General features: G+C 39.3%; 1 protein-coding gene across 1 annotated transcript in view; it reads right to left on the minus strand.

Annotated features, from left to right (window-relative positions):
- Positions 1–26,551, minus strand: part of GNAI3 (G protein subunit alpha i3) — a 47,992-nt gene that overhangs the window by 11,640 nt on the left and 9,801 nt on the right. Inside the window, 4 exon segments of the mRNA NM_001265973.1 lie at positions 439–567; positions 3,622–3,779; positions 8,901–9,042; positions 9,159–9,201. Coding sequence (NP_001252902.1) covers positions 439–567; positions 3,622–3,779; positions 8,901–9,042; positions 9,159–9,201 — 472 coding nt within the window.

Genomic DNA, 26,551 nt, shown 5'->3' on the forward strand with positions numbered 1-26,551 from the left:
GGAGAAAAACATTCCTATTTTAATATCAAAATGGCAAAACAAAACCATGTAACTAACCAAAAAAACTGGTTTTCATAAGTTCAATATTGTTACCCTATTAAACATTCGATATCTGTTTTGGTGAGTCTAACAAGCAGCTGAAAAGAATAAAATTAAAACAAACCAGTTATCACAGGAAAAATTTTACTGGGAGGCAAGTTACAATTTATTTTTGAATTTAAATTCCTCTAAATGGACACAAACATTTGATGCTATTTGGAGAAACAAGAGATGTTTGGGCCCCCATTCAGTTAAAATATTCAAACAATGCTGATAAATAGGTTAAGTTTCTAAACCAAGGAATACTGCCCAGAGGAATTTTGCCCTGATTAAGAGATGGTAAACTAAAACAAAAGATACTTGTATTTGGCACACCTAGCAAAAAGGCTAATGACTTACTTGAAGTATAGGTCTTTGAAGGTGAAATGCGTTTCTACAATGCCTGTGGTCTTCACTCTCGTCCGAAGAACATCTTGCTGAGTTGGAATGTAGTTAGACTGGGATATTCTATCCAGATCATTTAGATAACTAAATAAAAGACACACTTACTTTTACTTGGTGAAGCCAACCATGTGCATAGCAAATCAACAGACTAAATTAGTTCCTATTCTAAACCTGTTACTAGTTACTAGAGTGGCAAAACAGAATCAGATCTTCAGTATCATAGAAAAGATAAGAAGCCAGGCATGGTGGCTCATGACTGTAATCCCAACACTTTGGGAGGCCAAGGCAGGAAGATCACTTGAGGCCAGGAGTTCAAGACCAGCCTGGGCAACATAAAGAGACCCCTGTCTTTACAAAATATTTTAAAAATTAACTAAGCATGGTGGTGCACGCCTATAGTCCTAGCTAATCCTCCTACCCTTGAGTGAAGCAGGAGGATCACTTGAACCCAAGAGGTCAAGGCTGCAGGGTGCCACTGTACTCCAGCCTGAGTGACAGAGTGAGATCCTCGTCTCTTAAAAAAAGAAATAAATAATAAGAAAAAATACGAATCCAACATAGGACAATTAAAGTATAGAGTCTATATACATTAACAAAAGTAGGTTTTTTGTTTTCTTTTCTTTTTGTTGTTTTTTTTTTGAGACAGAGTCTCACTCTGTCACCCGGGCTGCAATGCAGTGGTGTGATCTCGGCTCACTGTAACCTCCATCTTCCAGGTTCAAGTGATTCTCCTGCTTCAGCCTCCTGAACAGCTGGGATTACAGATGCTCACCACTACGCCCAGCTAATTTTTTGTATTTTTAGTAGAGATGGGTTTTCACCATGTTGGCCAGGCTGGTCTCAAACTCCTGACCTCAGGTGATTCGCCTGCCTTGGTCTCCCAAAGTGCTGGGATTACAGGCGTGAGCCACCGTGCCCAGACACAAAAGTAGGTTTAATTCTACAGAATTAAACTGTGAAGGCCAATTTAAAAAATTAAAACAATAGGAACAGGAAATGTTTTTAGTAAAGAAAAATTCCTGAAATGTAATACTAAATTAACTGTGTACTGTATAATACCAAAACCAAACTATACCAAAAGTCCTCAGACAATTAAACTTAATAGGTCATGTGTGTTTAACTATTTGACAGGACATTAGAGAATGGTGTTTGATTTACTAAAATTAAGAGAACTATAGTGAGTAAGAATATTTTCCGTTTTCTTTCAATAAACAGAAGAGTTGGGGAGGTTTGGGGGTTTTTTAAATCTAAACCAAAAACAAATTGTAAATACCTCCAAAAAAAATTAATTTGTTCAGGGAAATAATTAAAAGACTGCTTCAAAACTATATTCTTTGCTGATTTCAGGCTAGAAAACTGATGAGCAGATGGCACCAATATAAGTGAATCATTAATGATCTATAAAACCAAATACTATCACTAATGTAAAGAGGCAAACTTAGATCAACTGTTAGGAAAATCTCTATAATGTAAGCACATGTAGTTAGAGGATTCAGAGCTTTCTGAATGAATGATGAAAAAAAGCAATTATAATCTACTTTTGTTGACCACTGGTAGAATTATTTAAGCTCTCAATACCTGCAACTAAAATATGTTATTAAAAGGTAGGCAAGAATCCTGAAACGTTTCTAAAGTCAAGTTCTCACTGAAAGAATAAGAAAGTTTTCAAATACAGTCATGCGCTGCATAACAATGTTTTGGTCAACAACAGACTCCATAAATGTATGCTAGTGATCCTGTAAGATTATAATGGAGCTGAAACACTCCTAGTCCCTAGTGACATCATGGGCCGTATTACCCTTTTATATGTTTAGAGATGTTGAGATATACAAATACTTACCATTACGTTACAATTGCCTACAGTATTTAGTACAATAACATGCTGTACAGGTTCACAGTCTAGGGGCAACAGGATATACCACAAAGCTTAGGTGTGTAGTAGGCTATACCATCTAATTCTGTGTATGCATAGTCTATGATGTTCACACAATGACAAATCACCTAATGATGCATGTTTCAGAATGTATCCCTGTCCTTATGCACAGCCTGACTATATCATTTAATTTCTTCTTGTAACAATTTAAGCTAGAATGATGATGTGAAAAGTAGGAAAACAATAATATTGGAGAAAAAACCTTAATGCTTAAAAGTACAAAGAGAAATACAGATAACAAGTGCTCACTAGGCCCCGCAAAAGTACATTTAAAAAAATACATTCTGGGCTGGGCACGGTGGCTCACTCCTATAATCCAAGCACTTTGGGAGGCCGAGATGGGTGGATCACGAGGTCAGGAGATCGAGACCATCCTGGCTAACACAGTGAAACCCCGTCTCTACTACAAATACAAAAAATTAGCCAGGTGTCATGGCGGGCGCCTGTAGTCCCAGCTACTCAGGAGGCTGAGGCAGGAGAATGGTGTGAACGTGGGAGGTGGAGCATGCAGTGAGCGGAGATCGCGCCACTGCACTCCAGCCTGGGCGACAAAGCGAGACTCCGTCTCAAAAAAAAAAAAAAATTCTGAATCTAGGTTTTATAAATAAGTATATGTAAAAGAGGTAAAATAGGATAACATGTAATAGCTTTATATAAGTATTCATTACAAATTCTCTAAAACTATGTTAACACTCAAGATAATATCCTTGACAAAAAAAGATACTTCAACTTCATTCCATGACTCAACCTCTTTCTATACAAAGTTTACTATTGTGATCTGGCAAAATATTTATTAGTGAAATCCACGGTGAGCTGGCTGCATAAAAAGGAATACCACAATTCTAATTTCCCTTTCTAGCTGGCTATCAGTGCCAAGCTCTTACACAGAACTTATGAGTTGGAACAGATTCAGAACCCAGCCACAATAGATGTCTCTCCTCCTTCACTTGCTTATAATAAAATGCCATGGAACTAATTTAGTGGTGCCAAGTCTCCCATTTACATTCCAAGAGGGAACTTTTTTCTCCAAATCATACAAATGACCAAGGGCTCTATAATCCTAAACTTAGACAATTTTTATAAAGCATCCTATAAACTTCTAAGAGTGTCTATTACTTAAACATTTCCTTAAGGATGGGCACTAAACTTTCTCTAGCGTCACCAAGTTATTCTCTGTTATAGTTTCATGGAGAAAAATTACTTACTATGAAGCAGAATCATTGAGCTGATATTCCCTGGATCTGCTGAAGCAAGCTTGTACCCCACCATCTCGCCATAACCGTTTAATCACTCCTGCTAGTTCTGGAGTCATGACTCCTTCTTCAGCACTGCCAGCTAAAACAAATAATTGTCGGGCATCATCCTGAAGAAAGCAGTTAAGAAAGAGACAGATGACTCTCCATTTCCTTCAGCCTTGATGACAGTCTCTTTAAAATATACACACATTACATGTTATGTTAAAACAGGTGTTGTTACAGAGACCTTTTCTGACAGGCCAGCATGACAGAATTTATAATTCTTTCCTCATTCTCATTCCACTACCATTTTAAGTCCAGAACTGAGCTGAGAAATGATTTTACTTCCCCACCACTCCTCCACACATCACCATCCCCAGAAAAGATCATTTCTGGCCAGCCCACAAATCTCCATCCAGATTGCTAATAATTTTTGAGAGAAAAAAACTGGTTTATGAGACAGGCTTATGTAAAACATTCCCGTTCTATTAAAGGAAGCCTACAATAAAAATAGAAATAAAAAGACTAGCACATAAGAGTTAAAGTCTAAACACCTCAAAGGGAGTAAAACATTAATCAAGTTTAAGAAAAAGTATTATCTTCTTTGCCTTCAGCCCAGAGAGCAGAACAAGGAGAGGAGATGGAGGCACTTAAGGAGTCTAGAAGTCTAATGGGGGAAATAAATCCCTCAGGGAAAGGTTCAAACAGTCCCTAGATTTCCCTAAAGGAATAATAATAATGTTCTGAGAGAGGGAAAGGAAGGCAGCAGGAGGAAAAGAAAGTAACCAAAACTTCATGAGTCATAGCCACAGTTTTTTTTTTTTTTTGAGATGGAGTTTCGCTCTTGTCACTCAGGCTGGAGTGCAATGGTGTGATCTCTGCTCATTGCAACCTCCACCTCCTGGGTTCTGGTGATTCTCCTGCCTCAGCCTCCCAAGTAGCTGGGATTACAGGCGTCTGCCACCACATCCAGCTAATTTTTCTATTTTTAGTAGAGATGGGGTTTCACCATGTTGGCTAGGCTGGTCTCGAACACCTGACCTCAGGTGATCCACTCGCTTCAGCCTCCCAAAGTGCTGGGATTACAGGCATGAGCCAACGGGCCTAGACATAGCCATAGTTTTCTAGGTTGTTATAGTTTTTAAACATAAAATATGTGACAGACAGGACAGAAATGGATTATGAGATTTTTATTGTTTTGCTTTATTCTATCCATCCCTACTTGTTGTTTAAAAATAAACACAGGTCTCACAGGATGATTTTCCCAACCACATCTAATATTTATCTACCTTGAGAGATTCCAAATAACTACAAAAATAAAACATTTAAAAAGTATATAACATGTAAAGAAAAAGTGAAGGAGAAAAGGGAGCAATCATTTGTATCTTAAGTAGTCATCAGGACAAGTAAACTAACAAACAAAAGTCATTTCAGACCACAGGTGAACTCACAACCAAAAACTCCAAAGACTCGTGAATTACCAGAACTTGTGCATCCACCTTACTAAAAGAAAACCATCCAAAGTGCATTCAAATTATTGTTGCCAAACTCTGGGTCTCCAGCTCTAATGGTTTTTACCTAGTAATATTTCCTCCTTTATGATCCTTTCCTGTATTCTTTCTAGTAATATTTAGGCTCAACCCACTCTCATTTAGCTTCTGAGATCAGGCGCATTCAGGGTGGCATGGCGGTAGACTAGGCTCAACTCTAAGAAAACTTAGCTGGCTGGGCGCGTTGGCTCATGCCTGTAATCTCAGCACTTTGGGAGGCCGAGGCAGGCAGATCATGAGGTCAAGGGATTGAGACCATCCTGGCCAACATGGTGAAACCCTGTCTCTACTAAAACTACAAAAATTAGCTGGGCGTGGTGGGTGTGCCTGTAGTCCCAGCTACTCGGGAGACTGAGGCAGGAGAACTGCTTGAACCCAGGAGGTGGAGGTTGCAGTGAGCTGAGATGGTGCCACTGCACTCTAGCCCGGGCGACAAAGCAAAACTCCATCTCAAAAAAAAAAAAAAAAAAGAAAAGAAACCTTAGCTGACATCTATATGCCCCTCCCTTTCTTTTCAAAGATAAAATTTTAAACAAATGAAAGAGGAAAGTTGAAATATTAGACAAACTGGCAAACATACTCAACAGTGAGCATGTCCTTCTACACATGCAAGGTATGGTGCTTTAACATTTGAAGTCTTTATAATCCCTTGGTTCTGAAATTTGACCTATACTCATGCACATATTCAAATAATCTTATTAAGCATTACTTAAAAAAAAAAAAACAAAATACGATTCTAATTTGAGAAACTTCAAAAGAGAGGGAATTATTACTACTTTTTTTGCTGTCCTGACTCTATAAATATTCTTTTAGGAGGAAACACTTTTTTCTTATCACTTAATTTCTTCCACTGACCTGCTCTTGCTTCCCCACAATAAACCCTCTCTAAAGGTCTATAAAGAGGTCCCTCTTGGCCAGGCATGGTGGCTCACGCCTGTAATCCCAATACTTTGGGCAGCCGAGGCAGATGGATCACCTGAAGTCAGGAGTTTGAGACCAGCCTGACCAACATGGAGAAACCCCCGTCTCTACTAAAAATACAAAAAAATTAGGCGGGCATGGTGGTGTATGCCTGTAATCCCAGCTACTCAGGAGGCTGAGGCAGGAGAATCGCTTGAACCCAGGAGGCAGAGGTTGCAGAGAGCCGAGGTCACACCATTGCACCCCAGCCTGGGCAACAAGAGTGAAACTCTGCCTCAAAAAAAAAAAAAAAAAAAAAGAGAAGAGGCCTCTCTTAATAATAAACTTTACACCCCCACACTTAAGCAGATGTGAAAAAGTAACCTATTCCACACCCAGCTCTATTTCTTTTTTTCCATTCACACTCTCTAACCAACTATAAAAAACTAGAGTAGAGGCCGGGCACAGTGAATCACGCCTGTAATCCCAGCACTTGGGGAGGACGAGGCAAGTGGATCACCTGAGGTCAGGAATTCAAGACCAGCCTGGTCAACATGATGAAACCCCGTCTCTACTAAAAATACAAAAATTAGCCAGGCATAGTGGCGGGTGCCTGTAATCCCAGCTACTCGGGAGGCTGAGGTAGGAGAATTGCTTGAACCCAGGAGGCAGAGGTTGCAGTGAGCCAGGATCGTGCCATTATACTCCAGCCTGGGTGACAAGAGCAAAACTCTGTCTCAAAAAACAAACAAACAAACAAACAAAAACACTAGAGGACAATAAGAGAGGAGCTATAAACATAAAACCTTACACACAGAAGGAAAAAAAAAGAAACATTTAAAAATTATAATATAGGATTACAGATTAGGTTATGTGGACACCAGAAAGCTGGATGATTTAGGAGGCCTGACAGGGATTAATGACGTCAACTGCATCTGGTGACACTGGAGTGTTAGGACCCAAAGATTAATGACAATTATTTGATAACAGAAAGAAACGGGGCCGGGCGCTGTGGCTCACGCCTGTAATCCCAGCACTTTGGGAGGCTGAAGCAGGCAGATTACGAGGTCAGGAGTTCGAGACCAGCCTGCCCAACATGGTGAAACTCCATCTCTACTAAAAATACAATAATTAGCTGGGCGTGGAGGCGCACGCCTGTAATCTCAGATACTCGGGAGGCTGAGGCAGGAGAATCACTTGAACTCGGGAGGCGGAGGATGCAGTGAGCCGAGATTGTGCCATTGCACTCCAGCCTGGGTGACAGGGCGAGAGTCCGTCTCAAAAAAAAAAAGAAATGAAAGGGTAGGGAGATAAATAAAGGAAGACAGACAGTGGGGAATAAAATTAAAGAGGGAAAGAGAAAAGGGACAAACTAAAAGAATCAATAACTGAGATGGAGAAAAAGCCAACAGAGAGAGGGAAGAGAATAAATAACAGTACTACTGACCTGTTATCAGATACAACAAATACAACAGAGAAGTAGAGTTAGGTAACAGGGAGAAATGAGAAATGGGAAAAAGAAAATAAGACCACAGATAGAGCTGGTATGAAGAAGAAAAAGAGGAAAAGAAGGAAAGAAAAGCAGGAGGTGAGAGAAGGAATAGGAAAGGGTAAGACAAGGATAAAGGCTTTTTTTTGCTTGACTGCCAAACTTCCCCACTCGGATGCATAGAAAAATAGTTTCTATGTGATATATTTTACAAAAATATAAAAGTCACATGCACATATTTTCTCTTATTTTTTGATACTCATCTCTCATTTTACAATCCCTAATCTAGCTCCTCTTCCTTTATGCCATTTCTAAGACACTTTCCAGTCTAACACTATCCAACTGTGACCACCCTTTCAGTATTTCCCCTCAACAATTTCCTATCTTTTTATCAAATATAAATTCGCATTTGGTAAGTTGGAAGTGGCTTATAAGAGTTCCTAAGCGACTTCATAGACATATAGGTTTTGCCTTTCCAGGCAGAATTCCCAAATCATCTCCTTTTATTTTGCCATGGCACGTAAGTATGACACTCTGAACACAGCCAGTGAGTCCCTTAGATGTAGGAAATAATTCTATAATTTCCCAGCCTTTTCTGGAATTTAGCTGATAGTAATATCAAAGATCTCCTGCCTTCATTTTGGCCCCCTCCCCAATGGCATAAAACATCCTAATTATACATACTCTAATTTTATAAACTAGATCTTCAGGGTCTACTAAGTATTATTATAATTAATAATACAACTTTTTAAATAGCTGACATGTGCAAGGCATTAAAGAATTATACTAGGGCATGGTATATGCCAATTCTATAGCCTAAGGTTCCATGTAGTATATAGTATTCTTGAATATCTGACTTAGATATTCAAGAATTTGGACTTAGTGCTCATGTCTTTACAGAATTTATTCTGCAAGACTGATTTTGGCCTTTAATCTGTACACCTCAGAAAGCAGAGCTACATATCATGGCAACCTTTCTCTTAGATTATTATTTTAATGTACTATTATCAACTACTATAAAAGTCAACAGTGCTGTTAAAAAAAAAAAAAAGGCAACTGAATAGAACAGTTATCCCAGAAACCTATGATGCATCCACAGAATCCCATTTCCTAGACTCCTCTTGGGGTGGTTACATCTAACACCTTCTAAAGTAGATTGCTAACACTTCTCAAGTGAGCACAAAGTACTTTACTACATTTTATCTTGTTGCTTAAATTCATTTCCCTAAAACATGAAGCAAAAATTTTGCTTAACTTAAAACTATATCTGCTGAATAAGAGCAAGTGAAGAGGAAATGAGAAACACTTACTGCCCTGGCAGCTTCCCCAAAGTCAATCTTTAGCCGTCCCATGGCTCTTATGATTGCAATGATGGACTGTATAGTATTGCTGTAGACAACTACTTTATATTGTTTACATTCATCCTCTGAATAGCCATCCTCATGAATGATTCTTTAAAACAAAGAAAACCACAAGTCAATAGCGTGGACCTAAAATGAAAAGATACTATGAATTTTATATGCATTAGGAGAAATCCTAGTCTAACAAAATGCCACATTCCAACTTACTTCATCTGTTTCACAATGGTGCTTTTACCAGATTCTCCAGCACCTGAAAGAAAAGAAAACCAGACTTTGAATTTCTCAGTAATCAACATAAAAGTATAATATCAACATGAATGATAACTCTAGATTGATGGAAACCACAGGTCCTAGGGAAAATTTTGGTGAGGCTTTCATGTCTATCAAGAAAATGTATCCAGCTTCTCCACTACAGCATTTTACTTTCTTTACATAACTCAGCAACCAAGTATAATTTATTGAAAGTGTCCTAGGGCTTGCTTGGTATCATTTGTGCAAAATAGGCATATCCAAGGACAGATGGCAACATAAACTTTTGGAGGAACTCATTCACTATATAAAACATGATATAAACACTGAATATGGGCAAAAATGTAATGATTACATTTTGGTCTATTCATTTTTATTAATTCCTCTGTTGCTGCCTGCCCATACCAGAGAAATGTTCTGAGGGCAATCCTATCAGTCACAGAACTAAAGATGTTTTAAATAGAAGCAGAGAAGGCACTGTGCCTATCAATTTCTCACCATACACCATCTCAAGACCACCCTGCCCTCCTTAGCCAGCTGGAATCACTTTAAACAAATGACCACAAATGTCAAGCTGGCCTTCTGACCTCCTTGACAAAGCCACCTGCTAGATCTTCCCTAGTCAACTCATTTTCCTATCTTTCAAGATCCCTATATCACACCACCTCCTCTCTCTCAAATTTTATAAACCCCTTGCCACTTCTGACTTTCAGCTGATGATCCTGCCCTACTTTTCCATAAAAATTAAAGCAATCAGAAAAAACTACCTCATTTTCCCACAACCACATCTACCAGTCTATCTGTACCTCCATTAATATTCTCTACCTTCATCAACGGATGAAAAATCTCTGCCAATGTTTTAAAATCAACTTCTCCCCTTGTGCACCTTCATTTTACCTACTCAAGGTCATGGCTGCTGCAATTTCCCATGATATTTCCCATGTCTCAAATATGATCAATTTTTTATTTCCACTGGGTCATTCTCATCAGCATACAAGCTTACTATACTATTTTCCATCTTTAACTCAACACACATACACACCCCTAACTTTCCTTGACCCCACACATTTTCTTCTAGCTACCACTCCATTTTCTCTATCCCTCTTTGCAGCAAAACTCCTCTAATGTGCCATCTACACTCAGTGCCTCCAATTTTGTACATTCAATTCTGTCCCTCAGCTATGCTAATCAGGCTTTCATCCCCACCACTCTACTGAAACTACTTCTCAAGGTCTCCAAAAACTTCCATCTTGACAAACCCAGTTGGTCAATTCTTGCTGCTCATCTTAGCCTCTCAAGCAGAATTTGTCTAAGTTGAAATATTTTCTTCACTAGGAAGGCTTCTAGCCAACACACCCTTCAGGTTTGATTCCTACTTCACTCCTCAATCTCCTCTCTCCAGTTTCTGAATCCTTTTTTTTTTTTTTTTTTTTTGAGATGGAGTCCCACTCTGTAGCCCAGACTGGAGTTCAATGGTACAATCTCAGCTCACCGCAACCTCCGCCTCCCAGGTTCAAGCAATTCTCCTGTCTCAGCCTCCCGAGTGGCTGGGATTACAGGCTCCCACCTTAATACCCAGCTAATTTTTGTATTTTTAGTAGAGATAGGGTTTCGCCATGTTAGCCAGGCTGGTCACAAACTCCTGACCTCAGGTGATCTGCCTGCCTCAGCCTCCCAAAATGCTGGTATTACAGGCGTGAGCCACCGCACCTGGCCCAGTTTCTGAATTCTAAAGGTTGTATTGCTTCAGGGCTCCCTCCTTGGCCCTTTTCCCTATCTAAACTCATTCTCTAAGTTATCTAATCTCATCGCCTTTATTTTTTGGAGACAGACTCTTGCTCTGTCACCCAGGCTGGAGTGCAGTGGCTCAATCTTGGCTCACTGCAACATCTGCCTCCCAGGTTCAAGTGATTCTCCTGCCTCAGCCTCCTGAGTAGCTGGGGCTACAGGCACGCGCCACCACATCTGGCTAATTTTTGTATTTTTAGTAGAGACGGGGTTTCACCATGTTCACCAGGCTGCTCTCGAACTCCTGGGCTCAAGCGATCCACCTGCCTCGGCCCCCCAAAGTGCTGGGATTACAGAAGTGAGCCACCGCACCCGGCCCTAATCTCATGGCTTAAATACTATTCATAAACCAATCATAACAGGTAACATCTAGTGAGTAACCTCGGCCATGCTGTTCTAACCACTTTGTTTGTAATAACTAATCTAATCCTCACAACAACCCTATGAAGTAGACATTATCATCCCTATTTTACAGATGAGATTAATGATGCAGACAGATGTCAAGTAACTTGCCTACAATTACACAGTTAGTAAGTGGCAGAACTGAAATCTGCATTCAGTTTGGCTCCAAAGCTGGTGTTTACTGCCTCTATACTACTGATTTGCAAATTTAGATCTCTAATCTTGGCTTCTAACCTTGGTTCCAGATTCATATATCTAAACCATCTACCTGATACTAGATTTCTAGCAGGTATTTAGATTTCACAAACCTAAAATGCTCAAAACTGAGATACTGATTCCCCAACTCACTCTCACCTCAAAACAAACCCTGCTCCTCCCTCAGTCTTCTCATTCCAGTAAATGGCACCAACATTCACCAGTTGCTCAAGTCAAAAATGTTAAGTGACATGTGACTAACATGTAGATAAGAAAAGGATGCCAGTGCCAATCTGTATATTAAATATTAGTAAAGCTTAATTTTTTTAATAAAACAAAATAAATAGTTAATGTAATAGTTTTAACAGTTTGTTCCTGAACATTGAAAACCATAGGCCTAGATCACTGCAAAAGCTTCCTAAATAGTCCAGTGCTTCAGACCTTGCCTTTTCTACAGCCAGTTTGCCAGTCAGTAGGTAGAATAAACTTTGTAAAATGTAAATTAGACCATGTCACACGATCTCCAGTTATACTCAAAATCCATGGGCATTATTGTGCAATATACTCTGGCCCCTGCCTACCTCTTCACCCTCATCTCTTGTTACTCTCCACTTTGTCCTCGCTGCTCTTGTCAGACCAGCATTCTTGCTTTTCCTCCAACACACCAAACCGGTTCTTACTGAGTTAGGTCCTGACTCTGTCTTTCCTGTCTTTGAGTTTACTGTTACCTGAAATAAGTTTTGCAAGATTTTCTTTTTCACAGGAACAGCTTTTTCTGACTCATCTATCTAAATAGTTCTCACCCCGTCACAGTCTCTCCCCTTATTCTGTGTTATATTTTTTCATAGCACTTACGCTTCCTCACATGACAGATTAGCTCATTTCTTATCTTCCACACTAAAATATAAGCTCCATGAAGGCTTATTCATCCCTGCATTCCCAGGGCCTTAAATTGGTCATGACATAAATTATCTACTCAAATAAATATTACTAAACAATGAATAATATTTAGTAACCATGATTCTTTACTAAATATTTCTCAACTTTACTAACCAAAAGTTAATTAAAATCCAAATATAAAAATTCTAGACAACTACATTCTTACAGAATCAAAAGGCACATTTATATATGACCTTGTCTCATTACATAATCGATAATCAGGGTAGCATTACATAGTTAATATTCAAGAAGCACATAGTGACTTTCTTAGGATGCTGTTATAAAAAGGTGGATCCTCTCATTCATATCTAAAAAACCCAATGATTCTACTCTGGGGAAGAAAATACAAATGCATACCAGTTATATTTTAAATTGTTTAAAAGACAAAATTCTCAGATTATCCATATTAACAAAAGCTACTAAATTAAGAAAAGTTGAGATTAATGAATCAATGTGTACTATTCTTTTATATACTGAAAACCACATTTCCATCATTCATGTGAGATTATCTTGAATAAAATAATAAATCTATTAATCTCAGAATCAATTTCTACCTATCTCATTAATCCTAGCCTACGGATGTGCTGATTAAAAAAAAAACCCTCTGTTGCCCTACCTCCCTCACATTTTTCCAAGGCTCCCTGAGAAAATGTCAGTTTGCCTTTCCCTTTGTTATCACACTAACATCTTCTTCCGAGCTTCCAGTTCCGTCTCTTGCACCTTGGCAGGGCACAGTGGCTCACGCCTGTAATCCCAACACTTTGGGAGGACGAGGCTGGTGGATCACCTGAGGTCAGGAGTTCGAGACCAGCCATGGCCAACATGGTGAAACTCCGTCTCTACTAAAAATACAAAAAATTAGCCAGGCGTGGTGGTGGGCACCTGTAATCTCAGCTACTTAAGAGCCTGAAGTATGAGAATCACTTGAACCCGGGAAGCAGAGGTTGCAGTGAGCCAAGATCACACCATGGCACGCCACCCTGGGCAACAGATCGAGACTCTATCTTAAGAAAAAAAAAAAAGGCACTTCTAACTGCCCACAGAACTAAATACGGATTTGTTTCAGTGGGTGTTCCGGGGGGCATTTTATACAAATAAAGAGTGAATCACTTTATACCAAAAGTCTTTGACCCACTCGGCTTCTATATCACCATGAAGGGTGCCACCATCTTATCCATCTTCCAAGTGTGAAATATAAGAGTCATCTGGAACCCACTCACTTCTCTTCTCTCCTTACCAAGCTGTAACAAAATCTTCTTTCTTCTTACGCATTTCTCAAATTAATCCTTTCTATCCTTCACATGTCTGAGCCTGATGCTGCACCTATTATATGTTACTGCTGTGATTTTCTGAAGCTTCCAGTTCAAAGCCCCTCTCCCTGTTCTCATCATTTCCAAGTGGCACTTTTTTTTTTTTTTTAAATAGTCTTGCTCCATTGCCCAGACTGGAGTGCAATGGTGCAATCTCAGTTCACTGCAACCTCTGTCTCCCGGGTTCAAGCAATTCTCCTGCCTCGGCCTCCCAAGTAGCTGGGATTACAGGCGCCTGCCCCAAGTGGCACTATTTTTAAAACCATCAGTTTATCTAACAATTCTCCAAATTATTGAAACACTTTCTATAACCCTTTCTTATTAGGTCTGGGTTCTTCACTTTTACCTCAACTCTCTGTGCTCCATTGCTCTAGCAGTAAGCTCCCTTTTCATAACATCTCATCGTTGCATTTTCCCCAAGCTGCTTCCTATGTTCCATCTCCCTACCCTACAACACACATGGTGTTTGGAACTTCCTAATTTTATCTGCATCTTTTATCTCTTTCTTCAAAAATTTATCACAAGTTTAAGGGGAGATTCAGTTGCCCATCTTTAATACACCAGGGAAGTGATAGTTGAAATACAAAGAATGGGAAGATGTAAAGGATATTGCAAAGACAGCATCTATGGCTTGGAAAGGGAGGAACTGAAGAGGACTCTGTATGCAGAGGGATGGAACTGCGCAGGAGGTTAGGATATACAGGGGAGAAAAAGTTGGAAAGGTCCCAGAAACAGGAGGGAATAGGATCCATTCAACATAGAAGCTTTGTCCTTTAAAAGATATCCTATATAAGTAAGAAAAAAGGATGAGAGGTGAAGTCACAGAGATTTTTGAGAATAAAAGGAGGAAGGAAGCCATGTTAGTCTCATTCTCAATAAAAGAGGCAAGGCAATCTGCAGAGAATAAAGGAAGAGGATTAATTTAGAAAACTATCTGGGAACAGGGCATGGTTGGTTCACACCTATAATCCCACCACTCTGGGAGGCCAAGGCAGGAAGATCACTTGAGGCCATGAGTTCAAGACCAGTCTAGGCAACATAGGCAAACTTCATCTCTATCAAAGAAAAAAAACAAACCAACAAAACAAAACAAGAATAACACAAAAAATTAGCTGGGCCTAGTAGCACACACCTGTAATCTCAGCTACTTGGGAAAATCTCTTGAGCCCAGGAATTCAAGGTTGCAGTGAGTTACAAGCGTGCTACTACACTCAAACCTGGGCACAGAGCAAGACCTTGTCCCAGCAAAAAGAAAAAGAAAATCATCTGTGTTTACCTACAATTTGAATACATAATCATCAACACTGTTAAACCAAAAAAAAATTCACCAATATGGAGCCGGGCGCAGTGGCTCATGCCTGTAATCCCAGCACTTGGGGAGGCCGAGACGGGCAGATCACGAGGTCAGGAGATCGAGACCATCCTGCTAACACGGTGAAACTCCGTCTCTACTAAAAATATTTTAAAAATTAGCCAGGCGTGGTGGCGGGCACCTGTAGTCCCAGCTACTCGGGAGGTTGAGGCAGGAGAATGGCATGAACCCGGGAGGCAGAGCTTGCAGTAAGCCGAGATCGCACCACTGTACTCCAGCCTGGATCACTGAGCGAGACTCCATATCAAAAAAAAAAAAAAAAAATTCACCAATATGTACTCTAATGTAGAATCACTGTATTTACCTAAACATGGGTTTTTTGTTTGTTTTTTGTTTTGAGACAGAGTCTTACTCTGTCACCCAGGCTGGAGTGTAGTGGCGCAATCACAGCTCACTGCAGTCTCAATCTCCCGGGCTCAAGCAATCCTCCTCCCTCAGCCTCCTCAGTAGATAGGCGTAGCTAGGACTACAGGTGCACACCATCGTGCCTGGCTAATTTTTTTTTTTATTTTTAGTAGAGATGAAGTTTCACTATGTTGCCCAGGCTGGCCTCAAACTCCTGAGCTCAAGCAATCCTCCCGCCTCACCTCCCAAAGTGCTGGAATTACAGGGGCAAGCCACTGCACCCAGCCACATGTTCTTAATTGAATTTTTAAAATGATCTCTGAGCAGGTACCAGAGCATATGCTCTCCACCCTATTACATTATGGGTATGTAAAGTGAGAGATGGTGATAATTTCTTTGCAAGATAATTTTTAAACAAGGCCTAAAGTGATTGGAATCTGGAACTGCTAAAACAAATAAACCATCATCATATATGAGCAAACTCATTCAGCTCACATACAGACTGATTTTAAAAATTAACCCTGACAGATGGCTAATTCTCAAAAAAAAAACACTATCCCCTGAGGCCTTCTCTTTTTTCTCTTTCATTTGACTAAAGCCAGTCCAAAGAAGATACATGAGTATATTATGCGAATTTCTATTTCTGTGCCTTCAAGCACAATGAATTTCCTCATTTGAATGGGGGTCAATAGAAAATGCTTAAAACAGTGCCTGGCACACAGTAAACGTTCCATAAATGTTAGCTAGTTATTATTTATGAATGCTGTTTTCAATGTTGAGAATATCACCAAGTAACGTTAAGGCCTCACAAAGTTTCATTTAGTAATAACTTGGATACTGATGTTGGTTCAAAATTACAGTAAAAATGGTATAACTATTTAGCAGTGGTTTCATAATAAAATCCTAGACAGAATCTGGATTCACACACATAAACTATAACTTATAACCTGAAAGTTACAGCAAACTATAATATATCAAAGCATTAGTCGTTTTCTTCACCCTATCCTGAAGAACAAAAACACTCTCTTCCTTAAATGTATTTTCAGCCCCAGATATTCCTGTCTACTATCGCCTCTCCTTTTCATCCATTTATACCTCTATAGCTTTTCCTTGAAGCTTTCTCACAGGTCTCTCTGTACTGCTACCACCTGAGATAGTGGTGATTCCAGGGGTACCTGAAACATCTCCTCTTCCTGTTAAATACCGGTTTCTATAGAGAAATTTTAAAATTTTTAGTAGCAGGATTATAATTAGAGTATAGCCCCTCTTCCAGAGGTCTGGACAATCAAATCCCAGTATGGCACTATTTTTAGATAACCTTCTAGTCAGTGCTAGACCAACACTCTCTCTTCTACCAGCCCCCGTTATCAGACATATAGGAACATATGACCAAAATAGGCGCAGACAGCCCCTCTCTCACAGCAGGCTGAAAGCTTTATCAGCAAATAAAATTGATTTTTTTGCTAACTTATTCTCGCCTTTCATTTACAACAGGAAAGAAAAAAGAATTGTGAGCATCTACAACTAAAGATCATAGGAGAAAGCCCATGCTATTTCCAATAGGAGTACCTACTGCTCCTGGTTGATTCCTTTTAGTAACAGGCATAGATATGTAACTCTAAAAATTCAAAGTAAGGTTAAAAATGACATTCTAGGCCGGGTGCAGTGGCTCATGCCTGTAATGCCAGCACTTTGGGAGACTGAGGCGGGTGGATCACCTGAGGTCAGGAGTTCAAGACCAGCCTGGCCAACATAGTGAAACCTCGTCTCTACTAAAAATACAAAAAACTAGCCAGGTGTGGTGGCGGACACCTGTAATCCCAGCTATTCAGGAGGCTGAGGCAGGAGAATCACTTGAATCCGGGAGGTAGAGGTTGCAGTGAGCCAAGACCACACCACTGCACTCTGCCCTGGGCAACAAGAGTAAAACACCGTCTCAAACAAACAAACAAACAAAAAATGACATTTCATTCCAATGGCTTTTCAAGGTACTACACTTAATTTAAAAACCCGTTGCTTCTTAGTTCAATAAAAGAAAAGGCTAGAAGAATAACAGATAGGAAAAACAGCACTGAGCAAATAAAAAATTTTTTTTAACAAACATGTCTCCTACATGCCTGAAAATGATGAAACTTGTGACTTCAAATACAAATAAGTTTATGGACTTTATGGTCTGGTGGGAGAAGTTAGAGATCTATTTTTCTTGTGAAATTACCAAGTTTCCTTAGCCTACAATCTCAAAACAGTTTTTCAGCCAGCCCACTATCCCACTAAACATGACAAGCCTCTATATATGCTATAAACATCCGTGAAACCCCTATTCAACTCAGACTTCAACTCCTTGCTGAAGCCCTCCTCATTCATTCTGAACAGTTATCACTTCCACCCTGGTGGCTGACATAGATTACTCCCTTTGCACATCAGTTCAAGAGGTTAACTTCCAAAACTAGCTCCCAAACTGTCCTTCCCAGCCACCTCACCTCATTTTATCTCTAGCCAGCTCTGGCTACTGTAAAAAAATTATTTGACTCTCTTCCTAGCTCCTAATCTCCTTGCTTCTAATAAGCTGCTAGTTGGTTTTCCTGATTTTGATTAAAATAGTAATGAAACCCTTTCTGTCACAACCTGAAAACCCTTCCATATCTATGTAATTCTCCCTCAAGGCACCCTGACCAGGCTCAACCTGGCTTTACAGGGTAATGTCAAACACTATTACATTAGTACTTGGTCAAATTATCGTAATTATTCGGGTTTGTGCCTGTTTAGGACTCCACTAGCCCTAAGCTCAAAGCACAATCCTTGAAAGCACAAAATTGTGATTTCTTTTTGTGCACCCCCCGCCAATCTAGAGTAAAATCTAGGACAGAGTAGGCACTTAATGACTATCTGTGAGATGAATGGCTTGAGTTTCTATAATATTCAGTGGTTGCTTAATCACATGAATCATGATGCCAGATGCAATGGATGGAATCTTCAATGTGGGTAGTTAACAGAAACAGAAGATGTCCATTCCTATGCTATCTTTAGTCGGCCTCACACCCACTCTTGGCCCTTCAGCTCTTATCCCATGACTGTACTGACAATAAATTTGGACTCACTCACTAACCTCACTCCCTTCTAGCCTTACTCTCAAACCCTTGTCCTAGTTCCCTTGCACTCATCATCTCATTCTATCCCTAACCCCTAGAAGAGTACATAAAACATAGTGAGCACTCATTTATTATTTGTTCAGGGAGATCATCAATGAGTTTTTTTTTTTTTTTTTTTTTTTTGAGACAGAGTCTCACTCTGTCACCCAGTGGCACAATCTCGGCTCATTGCAACTTCTGCCGCCCGGGTTCAACTGATTCTCCTGTCTCAGCCTCCCAAGTAGCTGAGATTACAGGCGCCTGCCACCACGCCCGTCCTATTTTTTTGTAGTTTTAGTAGAGACGGGGTTTCACCATCTTGGCCAGGCTGGTCTTGAACTCCTGACCTCATGATCCACCAGCCTCGGCCTCCCGAAGTGCTAGGATTACAGGCATGAGCCACCGCGCCTGGCTACGAATGAGTATCTTAAGGATAAAAGATGGCAGTGAGTTGTAACTGGAAGAGAGCTAATGGTCTTTTCTTTGAAAAACATTGTTCTAGGAAGCAATCACATACCAATTATCAAAAAAGCTTAAAGAGCATATGAGAAAATTTTGATAAAACTTAACTGACATATTAGAATTTCAGAACACCTGCCTGCCCATAATCTCTTCTATAAAAATCCCTACTTCACTACCTCAGCGGGGAATGGCCCACACGATCTAGGCCACATCCTTTCCTGTGACTGAATTGAGAGTAAATACCTAACACAGGAGTCACCCAGTCACAGACTGTTGGGGGCCTACGTGACCTAGCTCCAAAAGATGAGCAGGACCAATTGGATTATCTGAGGAATCTGCACTAGGAGATACATGTGAAAAAAACCTAGGCTACCATAATAGAGCTTCATGCACAACAAGGTCACAAAGGAAGAGATTCAGAGGAAGGTTGGTCTGGAGAGAAGAGAACAGACACATGTGCAGTGAGACTTAAAGGAGAGAGTTCACAAAAAAAGAGACATCAAGTAAGTGAGGAAACAGAGAGTAAATGGGGGAAGGGCACCTTTGTTTTACAACAAAGGTTGCTGCCCCAGTTAAAAAACAAAAAACAAACAAACAGAAAAACAAATGGATGGGACCAAGGAAAGAGAGAAAGAGGGGAACAAGCAAAGGTAAGAAAGCAAAAAAATAAAATAAATAAAATAAAATAAAGGCAGAAACAGTGAAGCCAGCAAGAGGCAAAAACAGACAAAAAAGAGACAACAGTCTGGCCAGTCTAAGAGCTGCCTCAGTTCCTGCAGCCTGATTCTCCAACTCTTCCTGTATTCCCACATACACCTTTCTATAGTCTAACAATAACCTATCAACCCACCAACTTTTGGTCCTAGTTTGAATGAGTTTTCTTTTCCTTGCCACCAAAAAAAAAAAAAAAAAAAAAAACCCACACAAAATAACTGAATGGAATTGGCCTTAAGGACATGAGAATTACCTTTTTTGCCTTTAAAATTTTAGGTTGTTTTTTATTAAATAAATATTGGATACATAAAAGGGAATACTTACAGCAAATGTATAACAAAAATATCTGTGTACCTATTGTCCAGCATAAAAAATTAAACATTACCATTTATCTTTGAAGCAACCTATGTGTCCCTCCCAATATCAGTTACTGTTTCATTAAATATTTCTAGAGGGTAAAATATGTAATGACAGAGGGGGAGATGTTTTTTAAAGGCCCTAACAACCAAAATATGTCCATAACTTACATGGCACTGTATGGTTTGTTCTGAGTTTCACATCCTTCACCAATTACATACATGGACAATAATTCTATCATTTTACAAGCATCATAAACCATAAAGCAGAAAGTTAATAGGCATTTTACATTCATAAATCATCTAAGGAAGGGTTGGTTTGAGGTTTTTTTTAAAAAAAGGCAGCTCACTCAGCTAAGCAGCTCTCCTCAAAATGTTACCACTTAAGTTCCTTCCTTGGCTTTGAATGCTTAAGGCAGCAGTCATTTGTGAGCAAGGACTGGGATCATCCTCTAGCTGCCTCAATGGTTTTTGTTTGTTTGTTTGTTTGTTTTCTGAGACAGTGTCTTGCTCTGTCACCCAGGATGGAGTGCAGTGGCATGATCTCTGCTCACCGCAACCTCTGCCCCACCCCAGGGCTCAAGCAATCCTTCCCCCTCAGCCTCTAAAAGGGGGCACCACAGACGCACATCACCACACCGGCTAATTTTTGTATTTTTAGTAGAGATGGAGTTTCATCATGTTGCCCAGGCTAGTATCAAACTCCTGAGTTCAAGCGATCCCAAGGTGCTGAGATTATAGGCATGGGCCACTGTGCCCAGTCTCAGTGTTCTAATTTTGGCCTGTGGTACGTTTCCCTCTACGTATGAAAGCAGGGCAGCAAAAAGCCATTTTGATGCTAATATTAAATTACGCAGTATTTATATATGACATGACTGAAAACTATCTTTTGTTTAGAGTAAAAGGGAACAGAACTGACAGAAGCAACTGTAATGCACAAATAATCCAAATATTTCATTTTAACCCATAGAAATAGTTATTCATCACACTGCAGATGTCCTCCAAAGTTAATCGCAATGCTAAATCATTTATCAAAACACCTACATCCCAAAATTCTACAATTTTGGGATTTAAAATGTTGAAATCATATTCCTCCCTACCTAGGGCCCTCTAACATCGATAGCCACATAGAGCACGTTTCTACAGGTATATTTAATCAAATGTAAATCAAACTACACTTTCAAAATTCACTAACAGCAAACACTACACACTGAGTTGCCAGATAAGAATGCCTGCAATTTCATTTCCTTTACTATAATAATTGTTCACCAAAGCTGTTAAGCTAAAACCCAAAACAGTCTGGATTTCACATATGTATTTACTTCCACTTAACCTTTTGTTACAGCATGAATTAGTGGTGGAATGACAAAAAAAAAAAAAAAGCAGGTAATAAGGAGGAGAACAATGCAGTCTCTGGATGAGTTCCCCTAAATTTTATACACACACACATACCTTGGTATCCACAGGGGATTGGCTCCAGGACTCCCCTAGGATACCAAAATCTACCAATGCTCAAGTCCCTTACATAAAATGGTGTAGTATTTGCATATAACCTACACACAATCTGCTATACAGTTTAAATCCTCTCTAGATTATTTATAATACCTAATAAAATGTAAATGCTATGTAAATAGTTGTTATACTTTAATTTTTGTCATATTATTTTATTTTTCCCAGTATTTTTGATCTGTCATTGGTTAAATCCAGATGCAGAACCTACTCCATATGCGTGCATACATATATATTTTGTGTATGTATATACACACACACATACATAATACAGCTTAAAATACAGCTACCAAAAAAATTAACATAAACACTCTCCAAATCCTCTGCATACCTTTTCAGGCTCACCTTCTACACTCTTCCTGTACCAACCCTTCATTTCAGGCTCACCTTCTACACTCTTCCTGTACCAACCCTTCATTTATTTCTTTTTTTTTTTTTTTTTTTGAGATGGAGTCTCACTCAGTCGCCCAGGCTGGAGCGCAGTGGTGCGATCTCGGCTCACTGCAAGCTCCGCCTCCCAGGTTCACGCCATTCTCCTGCCTCAGCCTCCAAAGTAGCTGGGACTACAAGCGCCCGCCGCCACGCCCGGCTAATTTTTTGCATTTTTAGTAGAGATGGGGGTTTCACCGTGTTAGCAAGGATAGTCTCGATCTCCTGACCTCGTGGTCCACCCGCCTTGGCCTCCCAAAGTGCTGGGATTACAGGCGTGAGCCACCGCGCCCGGTACCAACCCTTGATTTCAATCAAATCTATTTGCTCACTCATGTTCTGAGTCTTTGTGCTTACTATTCCCTTTGTCTGGATATGCTTCTCTCCAGCCTCTGCCTTAAGAGTTCCTATTTAACTTTCATCCCAGCTTTTTGCTTGGTAAAATATTCTAAAAGGAAGAACTAAAAAAAGAAAAAAAAGAAAAGTTGCTATTTAATTTTCAAAGCCCATTTCAAATGTCACCTCCTCTGGGAGGGCCTCCCTGATGTAAATGTCTCTCTCTCTTCCTCCTCCTCCTTACAAAATTGACTATTCCTTCTGTAATCACATTTTATTACCATTGTTTACTTTTGTATCTCCCCTACTTGAACTGCTTAAGAATTCTGTGTATTTCTCATTTATATCTCCAGGCTGGAAAATAAGTTAATACATGAGCCTTCCACTGAACAGTGCAACACTGAAAACCAAAAAGCTCAATAAAAAGTAGCCTTGACTAAATGCAATAGCGTATCCTGGATTGGATCCTGGAGCAGAAAATTAGTGGGAAAACTGCTGAAATCTAAATAAAATGTGAAGTTTAGTTAACATTAAGGCACCAACATTAATCTCTGAGTGTTTACAAATGTACCATAGCTACATAAGGTATCAACATTAAGGAAAAACAGGTGTAAAGTATATAGGGACTCTGCACTATCTGCAACGATTTTCTGTAAATCTAAAATTTTCCCAAAATTAAAAGTTTATTTTAAAAAAAATTGAGTAGTCTAGAAAAAGTTGAAAGAACTACTTCAACTTTTGCTGGGGACATGAATGTGGATTTTAATTACAAACATAATAACAAAAATAGAATAAGAAATACTTTTCTTCTTAGAAGCAGAAGGAGAAAAGAAGCAAATTATTCTCAATACCCTGGAATGAACCAAAATTAAGACTGCACTATCCTAACATATACCTCAGGACTACATTACCTACGTAAGTCATGGTAGTAGTCTTATCATTATATCAAACAAAACCCTGTTTTGAAGTTAATGATTCCCAAGTTCTAATTTGAAGAAATACAGGGAAAATGTTCTGTTAAAGATATGTCACTTTAAAACAACCCGTCAAAACTCACTTTCACATCAGCTCTTTAAGAGCAGTGAATCAGGTCAGATAAGGTGGCTCACACCTGTAATCCCACCACTTTGGGAGGCTGAGTTGAGAGGATCACTTGAGCCCAGGAGTTAAAGACTACCCTGGGCACTGTAGACAGACCCCATGTCTACCAAAAATTTAAATTAGCCTAGCATAGTGGTACCTGCCTGTAGTCCCAGCTACTCGGGAAGCTGAGGCAGGAGGATCACAAGAGCATTGACTAGAGAGGACTTTTGCTGTTCCTCAAATGACTTTTTTTTTTTTTTTAAGAGACAGGGTCTCACTCTGTCAAATTTTTTGTAGAGACAAGGTCTTGTCATCTTGCCCAGGCTAGTCCTCCGGCCTCAGCTTCCCAAAGTCCTGGGATTACAGGACTTTGCCCAGCCAGTACAATTTAAATATACAAACAGAGTGTATGTTTTGATCACAGCAAGACATGCCTGACTCAATAGCTGCTACAGCTAGAAAAAATTCAGAATATTATACTGAGCAGCAAAATAATAATTATTATTATTACGACTTAGAATACTATCTACTTCCAAGAGCAGTAAGAATTCTTTGAGATGTAAAATACTAACATCATTCAAAACACAGATGTTTTGTATTAATATTAAAAACATTTATTCATCTGAAAACGTGACTTGGTGACAAAAAGAGGCACTAACAGCAATTAGTAATGGATCAACAAACACAATAACATCTCAGCTAATCCTTAACAATCTTTCTTAAACTTTTAGGTATCTAAGTCTAACTTGGAAATCAAAGGAAGTTCAGATCTGAAGACTAGCTCTTCCTGAAACTTGTTTCTAAGATCACTAGACCATTATTTAGGTACAAGTCAAACAAATTTGGTCTTTTAGGTATCTTTCTTCTTTGCTTAGTTCACATCAGATATATGAATTTCTGTTACAACTTAACAGAAAGTCACGAAAAATATGGTATTTCACTTATATAAAGCACTGTATCTATCAAAACTAGAACAATTAAACAGTGATCCTAACACAATGTTATTCAGTTCAAGCAGCTTGAATTACAGAAATGATACAGCTGATTACTAAGCCGGTAACAGGATCACCTGGACAGATAAAGGCTTAAAGATAACTTTAACTTGCTAAACACCGAAAAAGAATTATACCAAAAGACAATTAAAATTGGAGGGGAAGTCAAATACTAGAGTGATTTCTTTGTATTTTCTTTTGAACATTGACATTAGGGGTACTTCATGAATTTATGTTTTTCAGGTTTTTAACTTCAGTTTTTAACTATCTTTGTAACCAGCTTTATGATGTTAAACTAATTTCAATCAAACTCAAGAATAAGAGACATAACACAAAAATAATTATCTTTATAATTTGCTAAAATATTCCATCTGGTTAATAATACTAAGCTCACAGACAAAGGACCCCTGAGGTTCAATTTAAATCCCTCAGTGGTAAAAAGAAAGGAAAATGAAGCTCAGTGATAAGGACTAAGCTCTCAATTTTCAGTTTCTTTGCCCTATATTAATTGCATGGTATCTCCTATTTCTGATGTGAGTTACCAGTTCAAAGAGATATGTTTTATTATTGCTAGTCTACTATATTTTATTGACTAGAAAACAAAGTTTAAAAATGAACTTCAGTAACGTGAACAAATTCAGTGCACACTGCTCTAGACATTTTTCCTTTTTTTTTTTTGAGACAGTCTCGCTCTGTCACCCAGGCTGGATGGAGTGCAGTGGCACAATCTCAGCTCACTGCAACCTCTGCCTCCTGGGTTCAAGCAATTCTCCTGCCTCAGCCTCCTAAATAGCTGGGATTACAGGCGCACACCACCATGCCCAGCTAATTTTTTGTATTTTTAGTAAAGACAGAGTTTCACCATGCTGGCCAGGCTGGTCTCCAACTCCTGACCTAGTGATCTGCCTGCCTCGGCCTCCCAAAGTGCTGGGATTACAGGCGTGAGATGCTGCACCTGGCTGACATTTCTTATTAATGAAGACCTGCATCCCTTCTTCCCCATTCCCTTCAACAAGCCCTATGCTCCCGCCATAGAACTAAACTAAAGGTAAAAACAAAGCATGGATAGCTTAACTCTATGAGCAATCTACTTTGCCAAACGTTTTTATCTACTCTCTAACAAAAACTTAGAAGCAAAATTATTAATAAGGAGCAAAAATAGTGTTTTATTTCTTCCCTTAGCTTTGGACAATTTTCTGATACTCATAAAAGTAGTAAGAGGAAAAATTAGCACCCAAAAAAAAAAAAAAAAAAAGCCGGGGTGATGATGAAGCACAGACCCTGAGCTGGGTATATGCATTTTAAAAAATTAATTCCTAAATTAAAATCAAATGTAATTAAATTCAGGTTACATTAACTATTCTGAGTTGAATGTGTTGATAATGGGACTTTAAAATCCTGTACCCTACTTCAATTTAACTTCAAATTTTGCTTTTGTTTTTTGAGTCAGAGTCTCACTCTGTCACCCTAGAGTGCAGCTGTGCCACGTTGGCTGCCTGCAACGTCCGCCTCCCAGGTTCAAGTGATTCTCATGCCTCAGCCTCCCAAGTAGCTGGGATTACAGGTGTGCGCCACCACACCTGGCTAATTTTTGTATTTTTAGTAGAGACAGGGCTTCACCACGTTGGCCAGGCTAGTCTGGAACTCCTGACCTCAGGTGATCTGCCCATCTCAGCCTCCCAAAGTGCTGGGATTACAAGCGTGAGCCAGTGTGCCTGGCCTAATTTTAAATCTGAATTTAAGTTCTCTCTCTCAACCTTACAAGATGGTAATATTGAGAATGAGCAGGCACATTCTCATGAACTAACGAGAAAGTAACACAGTGATATGTTTAGTTCCTCAATATTCCCATGTCATTCCATTATGTTCAACTTATATTTAATGAGTGCCTACTAGGTGTTAGGCATTGTCATCTCTTTATTAAACATTAATTCTCTGGCCATGCCTTTAATAGAGAATTTGACCTACTCCAGTCCTTGAAAGGGTTACCT

Source organism: Macaca mulatta, chromosome 1 (assembly GCF_049350105.2).
Source record: "Macaca mulatta isolate MMU2019108-1 chromosome 1, T2T-MMU8v2.0, whole genome shotgun sequence".
Lineage (NCBI taxonomy): Eukaryota > Metazoa > Chordata > Mammalia > Primates > Cercopithecidae > Macaca > Macaca mulatta.